This window comes from Mycteria americana, chromosome 15 (assembly GCF_035582795.1).
Source record: "Mycteria americana isolate JAX WOST 10 ecotype Jacksonville Zoo and Gardens chromosome 15, USCA_MyAme_1.0, whole genome shotgun sequence".
In the NCBI taxonomy this organism is placed as follows: domain Eukaryota; kingdom Metazoa; phylum Chordata; class Aves; order Ciconiiformes; family Ciconiidae; genus Mycteria; species Mycteria americana.
The window spans coordinates 2,910,490-2,926,266 of record NC_134379.1 but is presented as its reverse complement, the minus strand read 5'-3'; the positions used below and the strand labels follow the sequence as shown (position 1 = coordinate 2,926,266).

The 15,777-nt window shown below is 49.9% G+C and overlaps 2 protein-coding genes across 3 annotated transcripts in view; both read left to right on the top strand.

Annotated features, from left to right (window-relative positions):
- The window catches only part of DHRS11 (dehydrogenase/reductase 11), a 28,668-nt gene extending 23,349 nt beyond the window's left edge, over window positions 1-5,319 (top strand). For both annotated transcript variants that reach the window (XR_012777967.1, XM_075517958.1), the window contains exons 6-7: window positions 613-678; window positions 1,689-5,319. Coding sequence is in view for 1 of the 2 variants with exons in the window: in XM_075517958.1 (XP_075374073.1) it covers window positions 613-678; window positions 1,689-1,730 (108 nt within the window). In the remaining variant the exon portion in view is untranslated. The remainder of the gene's footprint in view (window positions 1-612; window positions 679-1,688) is intronic.
- A 1,339-nt stretch (window positions 5,320-6,658) lies between these two features.
- Window positions 6,659-15,553, top strand: MRM1 (mitochondrial rRNA methyltransferase 1). The gene is made up of 5 exons (XM_075517936.1): window positions 6,659-7,883; window positions 8,349-8,442; window positions 10,341-10,461; window positions 14,523-14,642; window positions 14,787-15,553. The coding sequence occupies exons 1-5, from the start codon at window positions 7,066-7,068 to the stop codon at window positions 14,834-14,836; spliced, it is 1,203 nt and encodes a 400-aa protein (XP_075374051.1). The 5' UTR covers window positions 6,659-7,065; the 3' UTR covers window positions 14,837-15,553.
- The last annotated feature ends 224 nt before the right edge of the window (window positions 15,554-15,777 follow it).

The following is a 15,777-nucleotide window of genomic DNA, read 5'->3' as shown; positions in this document are numbered from 1 at the left end:
AGTTTCTCTCTCTCCTGGCTAATAGCACAAGGAACTAGTTCTGCAGAACGCTCAGTGCTTTCCAGGATGTAATCAGCATCCCCAAAGTCGCAGCACTCGAACCTCAGCTTTTGCACTGATGTTTAGACGTTATGTAGATTTTCATTCAGGTTCGGTTTCCCACTCCCTGTATTTTTCCTTTTATTTTGATGTTCCTGTAAATAATATCAGTCAGCTTTGACATTGGGCAGGCTATGACTTCTTTATTGAAGAGAAGATATAACAAGCAAACATGCCTGCACAAGAAGAAAAGTGAGAGCGTGTTGTCTTGCAGGTGTCTAGCGCAGGATTTCTTGTGCTTCTCTGGTAATTTTTGATAAGGATGGCAATGCCTGACCTGGCAGAATTAGTGTGCCAATAGTAAGATTATTCACAGCAAATGGAGAATTATCAGCACCAGGCACGTCCTTTGTTAAATTTTTAATGGATTATTTTTTTCCTGCTTGCTTGCATCTTTTTGACACGCCCCAGTGACACTGTCGAAACTCATTATTGATGGTTAGGAAAGAAGCGATCTTGTGGTTAACTTCCTGAGGTACCCTTTGACTAAGAATCTCTTTCCTGTCTTTCCAGTGTCTCAAAGCTGAAGATATGGCTAACGCTGTCATATATGTCCTCAGTGCCCCACCTCATGTACAGGTAGGCTGTGGTTGGGTTGGAGGACTCTGCGGTGGGTGGCTGAAGGCGGAGAGGGTAACTGCTGCCCTGACGTTTGCTAACCAGCGTTGCAGCCGCTGTATCAGCCGTGTGCTTAGCGGAGCCTGGGCTGGGGATTAGCAGTGATCATGTTTGTTTACACTTCCCTTATGGCAGCTACGGGATTGCGCTGCTCGGGCTGTTCACAGCCCTGCAGATACAGCAAAGGCTGCTCTGACCCCAGAGAAGGACTGCGCAAGGCAGTGGGAACAGCAGGGATATGGGCGTGCCTTGCCCCCTTTTTTTTTTTTTGGATGGTGCCATCTGAGATTTGCTGACAGTCTTGCAGCAGGGTCAGAGCCTACCAGTTGCCAAATAATGTGCTGGGCCTGATCCTGCCAAGTGCTGTGCACCTCCCCAAGGGTGGTGCGAGATGCTTGTGCTGCCAGAGGGACTTCCCCCCTGTGAAACAAGTGACCAGCTTTGAGCTGGAGCCAGGAGAAGGCAGGAGCCGTGTCAAAGTTTAGTAGATGCAACGTAAAAGTTCCTGTTGCAAAAGCAAACTTTGATCACGAGAGGTTTAGCAGCCCCTCGTGTGAACTCTGCTCCTTTGGAGCAAGACGTGGCTGTCTTGACATTGGATCAGTAGTGATAGCTGGCCTTCTTGTCTTAAGAGGATAAAAAGTCCTTTCCGTGGCGGATCAAGCAGTGCTTCTGCTTGACCCTCTGTGAGCAGGACCAAACTAAAGACTCGAACCATGAGAGTTTATAGTCAGTGTCATCTTGCACTCTTTTCTGTGCATGTTTGTGCTTTTATTCCTTCTGCTAAAGGCAGAGTGGTCACATTCACTTTTATTTCTTTCTACTATCTCAGTTAAGCAGGCTCATTTCTAGTCACAGGAACTTTCTTCATGTGCAGCTTGCCACTGTAATGGTGCAGCATGGAAGTGCCCAGTGCAGGATTTAAAATGGACTTCAGTGCTCCAGTAAAATCCTATGTTGGTCTCTTCTAGATTGGAGATATACAGATGAGGCCCACGGAGCAGATCTCATAGCAAATGAAGAGGACCGTGAGCAGCACCGTGTATCCACTCCACTTCGAACCCTCTGGCAATTTAGGGCTTCGTTGGCTGGCTAGCAACATTTTAATCAAGTACCAAGGATCAAGTTTGAAGAATTATTTTTCTCTCCCTCTCTCTGAGCTGGTGCTGGTGCTGAGCCAGTTTAAAGAAATAGTAGTGGGTCTTTTTCTCCCCCACTCCTTTCTGAAACTGCTTAAGAGTAAAATGTATTTGAAAATAATGCAGGGAAGTGGTTTGTGGAAGATTGTTGTCTCCAGGCTGGTTTATTCTTCCTTTTGCTTTCTTTTCAAGGTTTGTTTGATCTTATTTGCTGATGCTGTGTCTGGACATAGGTAAAGTGGCACAAGATGTTTGCCAGCTTCAGTGTGCTTAGGGTTTGAGATTTTCGGTGGATGTCGTACATGAATCCATTTAATTTTGGGGTTTATTTTCATCAGATTGATTACTGATGGTAGCGATGCATGTGATATCTTCTACTTCTTTCATACTGCACTGCCCTAAACCCAGTGTACAAGCTCACCCACCTCCCCAAACCCTCCTTTCCCATTCACATGAATCATGCCTGCCAAGTTTGAGGAAGTATAAATGTGTGTGCTTGCTATTTCTCTTTCTTTCTAGGTAGGTAGGTAAATAGTTGGAGGAAAGTACCTGTACTTCTGCAGGTTATAATGATCATCTAAGTGGCATAGTTACAGTAAGAGTGAGTTGTTTGGTATTTTTAATAAAACTAAATGTGTGCTGTCTTGTGATCACCTCTATCCTTGGTATCATCTCCCAGCACTCTTGATGTTTTTGTATGTGATATTTGCATGCATTGACACTTTTCTGGAAATACTGATGGGTCTTAGAAAGATGTATGGTGCTGTTTAAATGCTGGTGCTGATGAGTTGGAAATGTTGAAAGTCTGTTTATTTGCAGAGATACAAACTCGGAGAGAGAGAGTGAAATGAACCATGCCGAAGCTGTGCAAAATGCAAAGATACTAGTAGGGGCATTTGCCTACAAAGCAGCAGGTAAAAGGTCTGGTTCAGATCTCGTACTAGTTCTACGCTGGTGCAGCCCCATTGTTTTGCTCTGGATTTCTTGTAACTTGAGGGAGAAGAGAATCACCCTCAAAGCTGATACGTACAGAGCTGGAGACCGCTTGAGTTGTCTTAAGACTCTTGCAGCGTGGCAGAAACACGTCTGTGTGTAGTGCGACTTGCTGCAGAGCTGTGGAGCTGTTAACGTACATGTTGCCTTAAGATTGCAGACTGGCTCCTGCTGCGCTCTGGGCTTTCTGTAGTGTTTCAGAAGGCGAACCGTTGGTTTAGGTGGAGCAGGTATGGTCAGTTGATCGGAGCGGAGGATTGGGAGCCAGAGAAACTTGGGTTGGATTGTTTTGCTTACACCAGTATAGCTCTGTGGGAGTTCATCTGTGTTACACCACCATAAGGGAGACCAGAATTGGGCCACTACGTCATGAGTTTCAACTCCCTATAAAGCCTTGGGCAAGTCACTTTACCTCTCTGCCTCAGTTTCCCCATCTGTAAAATGGGGATAATAATACTTACCTACCTCACAGGGGTGTTGTGAGGACTCACAAACTTTTGTAAAGCACTTTGAATATGAGAAGCGCTATGTAAGTGCTGAGTGTTGATATGAAGTATTATTATTAATTAAATCTTGTGATACATAGAATTCCTTGTGCCAAAGGTGAGTAACTGTAGAAGGATACAAGGAGAAAACTGGTAAAACATTCCTTCGTAATGGCAAAACAAAGGCAATTTGCCCCTTTTTTTCCTCTTTATATATACATGCTCATGGTGTGTTCTGTCCATTCCTCATCTGTCACCAGTTTCTGCTGGCAAGTACACATAGCCTCGTCTCTGGATTTGGCATTTTAATTTACTGAGAGTGAAATTCATGCCCCGTGGTGCAGTCTCGCACCACTGTAATGCACTGCCCTCCTCCACCTTGCCGAGGCGGTGGCTTTGTGTGGGTTCTTTGCACAGAGCTGGGTTTCACCCGCGGCATTGGGTTAGATCGTGTCCCACAAGGAGCGGCTAGTCCAGGTCTGCACGCAGCCAGCAATCCTCACTGCAGCAGAGAGCCTGTGCCAGCTGGAAAAGCTCTGCAGTCTCCATGCCACCACGATGCTCAATTCGGAGGCACTTGGCTAAGGAAGGTTCAAGCACTACTGTGCTTTTTTTATAACGCCCCTGTGATGTTCAGCTGGACTTGATATGAAAACTCCTGGTGTTTTCCGTAGGGTTTTGTTTGCAGGAGCTTGTTGAAATTCAGCAGATGTGCTGTGCAGTGTGTGCCATCTTTTTAAGAGAAGATGGTTGAACTAGGAGTTGGAGGCCAAAAAAAAAAAAAAATTGAGAAATTAGGAACTTCTGAGCAGAAAAGAAATAAGCAGGGATGTGGGTAGCACTGGTGAAACATCTGAACTGGTGGCCGCAACTCTGTACAAAGTTAAGCAGATGTTGAAATGCACATGGCTGAGGAGGGACCTAACTTATCTTTCTGCTCTGTAAAAGGAGGCTTTGGAGAGAATTGCTTAAGATGTAAGGCCTTGAAAAAGGGCCAGTCTGGGTAGTTGCTCCCTGCAAATACAACCTGGCTGACCCGGAACCCTAGAATTTTGGGTTTTTTGTTCCCCCAAGAACATTTGTAACATTTGCAAGTCTGTAAAATAACCTTGAAATGATATCCAGTATATTTTTCCATTTCAAATGTGGTTTTAGGGGATAACTCCTGCTGCCTGTTAACTTCCCAGGTTGAGTGCGGCCTGTGGAGGGGTTTGGCGTAGGTTGTTTGGCCTCTCTGCCTCGTGTAACCTGGTGGCACCTTGAGCCATCTTCCTGGGATGAGATGGGATTGGCAGCACGACTCTGAGGCATTTAAAAACCCCAAACAGGAGGGTGAACTGTGTAATTTATCAGTAGGTTTCTAATTGTGAACTGTAAAATAAAGAATAAAAAGAGAGGCACACTGTGGTTCTTCTGTTGCGTATATGGTAGTTTTTGTGTTAAAACATAACATCCTTTTTACTGTTCACAGCTAAACCTTTCTTTTGTGAAGAGTTCAAACAGAAACATGTGCTTTTGGTTCTTCAGGAGAAAAACTGTAATTGCTTTCTAGAGCAGAATAGTATCCAGTTGTCTCACGGATAACCTGTGGAGGTTGGATTTGCCCATCCTTGTTCAAATGAAGCCGCACTCCACGGGGGTTCGCTGAAATCCCCAGGTAGGCTGCTGGGCACGGCTGGGTTTGGCTAAACTATGCAAGGGATGAGCCGCTGTTGCTACCCGGACTTGGATATTGAACTCTTTCAGTCTCTCGTGCTTCCCTCGAAGCAAGACAGATTATCGTCGTCGTTAACTGAAGGCATTTTTGTTCCCCAGTCCCCTTTCAGCTTGTCCAAGTGCAGAGGCACATTCCTGAGCTCAGGTTTGCTGTCGTTGAAATACAAGGTTTTTGCAAATGAGTATTGAATAGTTGAATTGGCTGCCATTGCTGGATTTGAGGCAGATATTTTGCATACCTTGTAAATAGGTAGAGAGCATTTGTAGAATTAAAACCATGTTTTTTTCCTATTCTTGTGCTTTTTTTCCTTGTCATATGTAGTATAGATCGTCAGTTATGTTAATGTGTTTGCTGGAGGTACAGCAGCTTTATCTGGCAGATTATCTGATCTCAGGGGACTAGCCTCAGCTCTCATTTTTTTAGGGGGGAGGAACCATGAGCACGGTTAGTTCTGGTAAGCAGCAGGAAAAACATGATTTTCCTTGAGATCTCTGAACCTGCAAAAACAATTTCATGATATTTTTGAGGCCTGATGTAACTTGTCAATGCTTCAGACTAACAGAATAGAAAAGGACTGAAACACTTTTGGTTCTCTCTGCAAAATCCTTTTAAAATAATATTGTCATGGTTTGTCCCCCGCGGCCCACGCAGGCGTGTTTGCCTGAGGGATAAACCCCTGGAAGCCCTAAACCTATTGCTGTGAATGACCTGGTTCCCTATTTGCCTGGCCCTTGTCTACCCATTTATGCAGTTAAAAGATGGATATAAAATCTCACGTAATTAGAAGAGCAGCATTTTGGTGTAAAGTTACAGGTTCAGAGCGAGTCGGGCCCCGTGGCAGCGCCCAGGGCTTTGCCCGCTGTTCTGGGAGCGCTTTCTGCCCGTGTTTAGAGAAGCACGTTGCAATTACTGTGCCTGGGCGGTAAATAGGCCAGGACGTCGGCCTCGGAACGTGCGCTTCCAGGCGATTAGATGCTGTTTGGACAGCTTCCATCGTCCGTGGGGTTTTACAGCCCGCCTGAGCACACGTGGCCTTTGGGAACAGGGTCAGAGAGAAATCCCCGCTCCCTGGGGTAACTGCAGTTCAAACACTCGGTTTTTAATATTAAAAATACCTGGGCTAGGCCAGGGCCAGGGCTTTCCAAAGCATCGGCGCTGTTGCTGCTGGACCTGGGTGGTGCCGGTTGTTTGGGCTGGGGTCTGTGGGATGCAGTCCTTGTGAGATGCCCTAATGAAGCGGTTAAAAGCTGTTTTCCGGTTACTTAAGGCCCTGTCAGCGGAGGCCGGGGGGGTCGGCTCCCCTCTGACTGGGGGCAGCACCGGCCCTTTGCAGGCCCTTTGCAGCCCTCGCCAACGCGGTGACCCGGCTCGGCCCAGGGGCGCGGGGACAAAGCCGCCCTCTTCCCTCACGCCTGCCGGGGCCCCCCGCGGGCTCTGGCTGGGAGCAGAGGCTCCGCTGCCCGGACCTGAGGCCGTGGCCGCCCGCTCCCTCCCCGGGGCGACGGTTCCGAGGGGCGGGAGTGAGGCGGGGCCCGGTCCGCCTGCGCCCCCGCCCACCGCCAGGCGGCGCTGCCTCGCGGGGCGGGGCATCCCCCCCTTCTCGCTGGTGCAGCCGCGTGCCCGCCCGGAAGCGGCGCGGCGCACGGGGACGGTAGGAGCGGGGCGGCGGCGGGGCCCACGCGTGTCCGCCGCGCCCGCTGTGCCGGGCAGTCCCTGCCACGGTGCCGGGCAGTCCCTCCCGCTGCGCCGGGGAGCCCCTCCAGCCCGCCCAGCGGGCGCCCCACACCTGTCCGTGCCCCTGCCGCCGGCCCGGTTTTGCGGCCGGGCTGTTTGTGGAGCTGAGCTCGGTGTTTTCCCCTCACCCAGGGCCCCGCGCTCCTCCCCCGTGCCCGTGGGGTGCTGCGGGGCCGCCTCCTGTCAGCTCAGCCGCGGCCCGGGGCCGTACCGCCTCCCGTGGGCAGGCCGCCGGTGCCTGCGCTGGCCTTTCCCGCGTGGAAAGGCCTTCGGGGCACCAATGGAGAACGCGCTCAAGTCCAGCGTCTGGAGGGCCGTGGGGCTGTCCCCCGCGAACTGCGGCCGTTGGTGGGGGGGGGTGAGGTACCGCTCCACGCGGGAGCAGTGGCCCCCGCCCTTCGCACCCCCCCTCAGCCGTGGGGGTGAGGAAGGGCCACCCCGAGGCAGGATCGGCGGCGGTCAGCGTCCCCCGCCAGCCCTCCCGGAGGTTTCTCGGGCTGAGTCCTGCTCCTCCCGTGGGGGCCTGGCTCCGCGGAGCCAGCCACGACCGTGGCACAAGTCGTACGAGAGAGGGGCCGGGCAGGCTGCGCTAGCCGACGCGGAGTTGTGGAGCTCGCGAGAGGGCGGCTTCGCAAAGGCGAGGAAGCGGCTGGAACGAAGGCCTCTGCCCATCCAGAGGACTCAGGGCTCAGAGGTCTTGTTTGGGATCGCGCCGTGTTCCCTGGCCCTCTCCCAGTCGAGAAGGGACCTGTTCAGGTTGTTCCTCAAGCAGAGCAGCGGCTCTCGGCGGCTTGTCATGAGCGAGTTTGTCCTTCAGGCCACGGCCCGGGGCGTCCCGGTGCACCACGTCAGAAGGCAAGAGCTGGATGCTCTTTGCAGAGGTCAGGTCCACCAGGGAGTTTGTTTGGAGGCCACTCCTCTCCGTTTCAAGAGTTTGGAGGAAGCTGAAAAGCCTGATTTGGGGGATGAAGAGAGTCCGAACCGACAGCTGATTTGGCTGGTGTTGGAGCACATCCAGGATCCCATGAACCTGGGGGCACTGCTGCGCTCTGCGTACTTCTTGGGGGTGGACAGAGTGGTGACAAGCCAGAGGAGCAGGTACGGGGTTGGTTATCTGCTCCTTCAGCTTTTCTCTTTCTTTTCCTGCTGGCTCCCAAAGAGGTTTCTAGCCTGCATTGCTCGACAGCTTCTTTAGAGGGCTTTCTAGGGCTGAGCTTAAGACCTGAATTTGGCTAGCTGCTGCTCTGCGTTGTGCTCTGCAGGGAGGCTGCAGGACGTGGTATTCCAGGCTGGTAAGGAACCTCCCTGGGTACTTTTTGTTTTAACCCATTTTGTGTTGCAGTTGTCCGTCTGTGCACAAAACTGCTGTAACCTATTTCCTGGGTTAATTTCTGAGCCCTCCTATTCTCCATAGGAAAACATATCCATATAGTGAGCGAGATCTTTAGTGGACTAGTTGGAATTGAGTTGCAGAGGCAAGAGAAGGAAATAGAGAAACTAAAATTCTCCTGGATTTCCTTTTTTGCTGTCATATGACACTTTTCCTTTCTTTTTTCCTTGCAGCTGCCCCTTGACTCCGACAGTGAGCAAAGCTAGCTCTGGAGCTATGGAAGTCTTCGATGTCTACAGCACAGATGATCTCCGGAGCTTTTTGAAGGTAGAACGATCCACGGTTCTTTTCCCTTTGCTTTCAAGAAACCTCAGATATTGCATTTGTTGAACAGAGAGGAGGTACAGGAAAAGGACTCAGTTATTTGCAGTGTCCTGCGCTCCTGCTCTGCATTCCTGTTTGCTGCCGGTGGTCTGTGCCGTCGGACCACCTCTGACAGGCACGCACCCCCAGTCCCGTGCTGTCGGGTGGGGTAACAGGTCTGAGTTGTGGGTCTTTGGAAGATGGCGATAGCGGGATAACACTGCGTCTATCTCCTGTACTCAGGCTGTGAGCTCGGTAAAGACAGGGTCTGCCTCCCTTTCTCTCCGTGGGGACCGGAGCTAGCGCTGCTGCCTGCAGCAGGTCTTGCCCGGCATGTGGTGGAGACAGCATCCCAGGGCCCAGGCACACGATGGCAGCATTGGGCAGCCTTTGGAGCAGGGGAGAGAGGAGAAACCAGGGCTGGTGGGAGCTGCTGGGAATCTTTTTATGCTGTACCTATGTGGTGAGGTGAAATAGGGCCCTTTGCAGAACGGCGTCGCAAAAGGAAGGGTAATGCATGTGGAAAAAAAAAATGATTTAAACTGAAACAAACCCAGGGAAGTTGCTTTGAATTGGCAGAGCGCGTCCATCCCCTGTGATAGCACCGTGTGACTGCCCCGACTCCTCGTGGAGGTCCCCTGTGCCCTGGCAGGGCTGGGGACCGGCTGAATGCTGTGTGCACGCGGAGCAGGGAGCTGCAGGCTCTCATCTGCCCTCCCCGGTTCGTGTGGGATCCCCCAGACCTGGGGGAGCAGTGAGGTTGAAGGGTTCAGTACGGGGTGGGAGGGCAGAGGCTGCGGACCCTTGGGGGAACAGAGGCACCCCATCTGTGCTCCCGGGGTCACCGCATGCCTGTGTCCCTTTGAGGAAGAGCTCATCATAGTCTGGTGTGACTGCGAGGAGGCCAAGCAGAGGTAAGCCTGGACTCTTTCCACTTGGTGCTAGAAAACCCTTGTCCAGGTGTACAGTAGGTCTGTGGTAGCCGGAGCTCTGGATGATGGTGAAATGAAAAATATATAAAATACATTGATATTTAATTGAAACAGCTGGAAGAATCACTTTTGTTACTGTAAAACTTGAATTATTAACATTTTGAGCCATTGCAGCAGTTCATTTAATTGGACCCAGATTCACTGGCCTAACCCTTGGCATTGCCTGGCTGGTGTAAATTTGATATAATGTAATGTAAAAAGTGCCAGTTTCACAGGAAATGAAGCTGGCAAGAAGCAGCAGCTCTTTTATTGTTAAAATGGATTTCCAAGACAAATAATTAAGGCTCTTTTCACTAGGGTGCAGGAGGGAAGGCTGGTTCTCTGGTTATGTGAGGCGCTGAGTGTTGAGTGCCCTGCCTTTTGTATGAGCTGATTTTTGGCATCTGAGTCTGAAAACGTGCACTTGTGTTTGAAAACGTTACCGTGGGCTTCTGGTGGCTGAGTCTGCACTTGAGAACTTCCACTGCATTGCTCTGTGGATTAGCCTTATGCTAATTTGTTTAACACTACTCTTTTTGTATGCTTTCCTGGCAAAAACCTTCCTAGAACTGTTGTATGGGCAAAAAAAAGCTTTTCAGTTGCTGTTTGTTTGCTTGCTGAGCTGGAATAAACACCAGAAGGAAAATTACTTTTTTTTTTAATTCTGGTTTTTTTCGGGTTGTTTTTTTTCTTAAATCAAGGTTTGTGTGCTGGTACTGGGAGGACTTTGGTGGTAAAAATTCAAGGGATGCCAAAAAAACTAGAAAAGCCAGTCAGCTTAATTGAAAACGTAAAAAAAAAAAAAAAAGTGTGTTTGTATATGTGACTTATTTTCTTTTTAAGCTTGAAAAGTAGGCAATTTTTTAACATTTGTTTCCTTTCCCTTTCTAGGCTAAAACTGCAGAAGGCTGGGAAGTCGTGGGAACGGTCAGCAAGCCTGAGGATGTGGAAAATGTTCCTGTCATCAGTTGCTTGGAATTTCGGTGGAATAAACCTGTTATTATAGTAATAGGTATTTCAGTTTACAGAGCTTTGGGCTTGGTGGAAGTGCATGTGTGAGGGAACGGTCAGGGTGATGTTTCACTCCGAAGCTAGTTGCATGTCTGTTACGTTACATCACGCTTCGGTCTGGAAAAGAAAAGCTGGGCAAGAAGTACTAGAATGATCTGGCTGCAAATGAAGTAGGGACCCAGAAGAAGAGGGGGAGCCGAGAAGCCTCCCAGTAGCAACTGCAAGAACAAACCAGTTTGTGTAGATGAACAGGGAGTTTAGTAGCTGCGGAGGGTCCAGATGGCAGTTTTCAGTGGCAGGACAGGTCTGGGTCAGTGTAGCCACAGCGTGTTGTTTTGCATTGTGGTCTGTGGCGCTTTTGATCCTGTCCTAGAGCCCTGAACCTGGATTTTCTGTGTTGGCAAACCACAACGCTGAGTGAGAGACCCAGGAGGTACGTGTTTGCTCTTGCTGTGCTGAGGCCGTAATGGCGAGCTGTGCCATGTCTTTGCTCTGTCATGTTTCCTCTTAAAAAAACCAGGAATATATCTCTGTGCCCAGGTCTGGAAAGAATCACGAGAGCTGTTGCTGGGGATGGTCTGAACACAAAGTTGGGCTTTGTGGCTCGGAGACCACTGTGGAAACCAGTCAGCGGCTGCTTTTGTACGCCTGGGAGAAGGCAGGAGCGGTTGGCCGCTGCGGTACCAGCAGGAGGAGCGGGTGTAACCTCCTCCCTGCCAGACCTGTGCGCTGTTTGAGCAACGGCTGCCACTTTCCTGGGCACCTAAACTGGGCGATTCCTACAGGCCCCTCTGCTTCTGCCCTCTTTTTGTGTAGTGGATACTTGCAAAGGATGCTGTCTTTTGTAGGCAGAGTTTGGGGTTGTGCAGCCTCCCAGAAGGTGAAGAGAAGGGGAGTAACGGCCTCATGGCAGCTAGAGAAAGAAATTCACCCAGGAGTGCTGCTCTAGGCACCCTTGTGTGGCCATGCTGTAGCCCCCCACTTTGTGTCACCTGGCACAAGAGCTGGTTTGAGCTTTTACACTTGGAAGTAGTGTCATGCTGGCGATGAGCCATCAAGGGGCTGTAATCCTGCCCCGTGCTGTGGTTTTCTTGGCTCAGAAGACATTCCTTTAATTAAAATGTTTATTGAACTCCTAGAAATACTGACAAGACAACGCCGCAAATCTGGCGTCTCTACAAGATGTGTGGAGCTGTATTATAAAGGGAGTAGGGAGGCTGGCAGTGCTGCTGATGGACCACAAAGAAATGCATCCCAGAAACAACGACAACACCAGGAGAAAGGAAGGGGGTGAAAGTGGCAGTGGTGTCGTTACCTTGAATTATGAGAGATTTCTCCAGGAAAAAGTCCAAATATCCTTTTGTCAAGGGAGATTGGAGGCTGATTGGTAGATGCGTGAGGAGAGCTCCCAGACCTTGCAGCAGTAATGATTTCAACTCTCTGCTGAGCACTAACTCTTCACTGAAAAGAAAATTGAACATTACAGTTGTCTGATGCTGAGGTTGTTTGAAGAAACGTCCTAGATCTGAATATGTAGCGTAGCTGCAGCTGCAGAGAGCAGCAGAGATAATTTAGCATGGTAGTGAGCTTCCTAGCATGGCACAGATTGTCTTGTAAGTTAAGCATTTGCAGACTTGAATTCACCCTCCTGGCATCCTCGCTGGCTTGGCAGAGAGTGATTTGGACAGTCCAGCTTAATGTTATCTGCACTGGAGTCATTGCCCAAGGTGACAGGCAGGCTGGCTGCCCTAAAGACTGGGAGCCTTGTGCGAACAGGAACAGATTGGGAGCGCTTAGATGTCTGAGCAAGAAGAGTTTCTGGGTAATTTGTTCTTCTTACACCTTCAATCTTTAGCTTGGGGTTTAAGACTGTTTGTGGAATTGGTTTTATCGAGATGCTCATTTTGCATATTTCTCTGAACTGTCGGCATGGCTGCTTCTGCCTGGATTTGAACTTCCTGCACTGGAAACTGCAGTTGTTACAGTCGTGTTAATTGTAAATGGGGCAAGAAACCTGTTTTACCATTTCAGCCAAGCTTCCATGTCTTAGCTTTGTCAGTGAGGGACAAAGCTGAGAGATGGAAGTCAAAGATCTGAAGTTGGAAGTGTTTTGTTCACCAGTATAAACTAGGATTTAATCTGATTCAGTCAATACTCTGTCCCTCGTGTCACACTGTGCAAGTCTTTTTGCCCTGAATTTATGGTTCCTAATTATTTTAAGCAGCCAGAGCCATAAAAAGCTTTGTAAAAGCTGGAAGCAAAATTGCTGCCTTTATTAGGAATCGTAAGACCCTTATCAGGGAGAGGAGGGGATTGCTGCAGGAGCCGTGGCACCTCTGGCAATAGCTGCTGTCCCAGTTGGAGAGTCCCTCGAGAGTGTGGTTTGAGAGGCTCAGGAGGCAAATATGACTGTAAGTTGTAAAAATTTTCTGTGTTGAATCAGGGAAAAGTAGGATAATATATATTTTTTTTTTTCTTGAAGCATCCGTAGAGAGCCACAGTCTAGCGATGAAGAGGCAGGCCGGGCTGTGGGAGGCCTGGCTTCGATTCCTTGCGTCACCCAGGCTTCCCCTGTGACCTTGGATAACTCAGCCAGGTCTTGTCTGCACTTCTGGCTTAAAGAAAGAAGGAAGAAAATAATGGTTAGGATGGGATTTTGGTTTTCTGAAGGTTCACTTACCCCAGCCAAAGGATGCTTTTGCCAGTGTGGCTTATTTCATGTGGGAAGGTGATGCAAGATGCATTACGCAAAGCATTCTTTTGCTTGCACAAAATGCATCTTGCCAGTTAGATCAGGCCAGCAAAACATGAGGCTGGGCCTCAGCTTCCAGTCTATGAAATGGGAATAACAGCACTCCCCTACCCTGTGCGGTCAGAGGGATGTCGCGCGTATCGATTCATAGGGACAGGGCGCAGGACCTGCTGGGGAGGTGCTGTAAGTGACACCGGGGAAGAATTTTGTGGTAACTCAGCCCAGCAAAGAGCTCATTTACCTTGTGGAGGAGTGAGTCTCCAGTGGCACAGGCAGTGCCTAGAGCAGTGTATGCTGTTAAAACTTCAGGTAAGTGTCTAAATTTAGGTGAGCTTGAGCGAGTCCTTGGTGACAGCACTGGTCGTGCAGGCAGAGGCACAGAAGCCCTTGGTAGGCAGCGTGTGCCCCGGCAGTGCCGTCCCAGGATGTCTGGTATGGTTGTTGAAGGGGAATGTTTGGCTTCCAGCATGCTGAGCCTGTTTTGTCAGAGGTTGAGCACGTCTTAGAAATGAGCTGGGTATTCTTGCAGCCGTGTAGCTGTCTATGTAGCTCTAAATAATGAATGTGGAAGAATTCTTTGGGGAGCCGAGCGGGCTGGGAGGTCTGTGGTCTTCTGCATTTTCACTTGTCTGTGCGCAGGATTGTTTAAAGCCTCTCCCTTTCCATTTCCCTTTGTGACAGTGTGAGTCAAACAACTACTAATGACCTGGGATAGATTTCAACTCTGTTTCACCAGTGTATCAGCCCAAACATATCAGGGCTGTTGGATGGTTTAACAACTAATCAATTGAAGCCTCTGGTTAAACTGTCTGCATTCACAAGTTGCACCCAGCTGGTGGTACTGTGTGCTGAAAAGGCTGAACCCGTCAGTATCAATAGGGATGTGGGATTTGCTGGACCAGATCAGGCCTGTGGCCTCTTGTCTGCCTTGTCCCTCCGGCAGCCGCCCGCGTACGTGGGCAGCCATCTGCTGGCACGGTGGCTGCTTGCGCAGGGGATCTTTGCACTCGGGCTACAAGGCTCTGTGCTTTACGCTGTGCACGCAGGCATGTTGCACAGGTATTCCTCAAAAACACTTCAGATGCTGGAGAACAGATCTGGGGAGACTGGAGCGGGGAAGGCAGGTAAGGTGCCTGTCTCACCTCTGGTAGTTCTTGGCTGCTGCTCCATGGGAGCTGGTGAGGTTGCTGGTGAGCTTAGGGGCAAGGGTGTAGTTGTAACAGAGCGTTAGCAAGAACTGTACTCTGGAGGGGGGAAAAGGGACATGGCAGCGGCTCCGAGCTGACCTGAGCAGTGTCTTTGTTCTGCAGGTAGTGAAGGTGACGGACTTTCCCTAGAGACGCAGCTCTTGTGCCATCGGATGCTGGCCATACCCCCTGGCAGAGCGCTTCACCCCGGGATCGAGTCGCTGAACGTCTCTGTTGCTACTGGTAAAAACAGTTCTGATGCACAAAGGCATCGTAGTCCAAATTTCTGTATTTAAAAATCAAACAAACATCCAGGCCCACAGAACGATTTTCTTGTGGTTTAAAAAAAGATCTTTTTTTTTTCAATTTATTTTTACTTTCCTACAGGTATTCTCCTGCACTCCATCTGCAGCCAAAAGCTGAGGCACGGTGATTGAATTTTTTTTTATTTGGCGGAGGAAGCTGCTTGGTGTTTCATGGCTGTACTGTGTTGCTGTGGATATGGAAGTGCTCTTTGCAGGGTCTTCACCATCGCTGCAAGTTACAGGGAGAGCCCCATTGACCTGAGCTGCATCTTGGCTGATGCGCAATACCACCAGAACCCTGCCTTAACGCTGAGGTCAGACACCTGCACCTACTAGGTAACACCTCCCGCTGGCACCTCAGAGGAGCGGCTGTAAGGAAGGGAGACAAAGCTAGGTTTTAAAAGCGGACAGCCAAATCCTTCAGTTCTTGCAGTAAAATATCCGGTGATGCCTGCGAGCTTTCTGCTTGTTGCACGGGGGACTTTGTACATCGCTTGTGCTGTGGAGAGAATTTGGGCTGTAGGTGAGAGACGGCGCTCGGCTGGTGCAGGCACTGAGAGCAGCCGTGCCCCGTGCCCACCCTGTGCCCCATGCGTGAGCCCACAGCCCCCTTAGCAGCCGAGAGGGTGCTGGTGAGAACCAGGTACGAGTTGGGACTACTCGGTAGCAATTTCTTCATGATGAGGCGGTTTCTCTGTTACATATTGCTGTTTGAATGTCTGAAAACACACTGTGTTGTATTTGGTTGTAAACCAGGTCTGCAGCTCTGCCAAAGGATGGACACGAGCTGTTAGAAAACAGCTGTAGCGGGGAGAAACGCAGCCCATTGAAATAAAGCCTCTGTAAGGACTGGTTGTAGACTCGAATCAATCCTTTTTGCGTCATGTATAAATGCAGAGTGTGATTAGTGGAACAGGGCACTTCCTTCAGGTGGGAAGGGGAATCAGGAGCTTGTTCTCTTCATCCAGGGAAGTTTCCTTTCCGTAGTGGACCTGATCCTACTGGATGCGGAGCTGCCCCAGCACCACCATCCCCGCTGACAGCCATGGGAGGGGGTGAGGGTGGCTTCATTT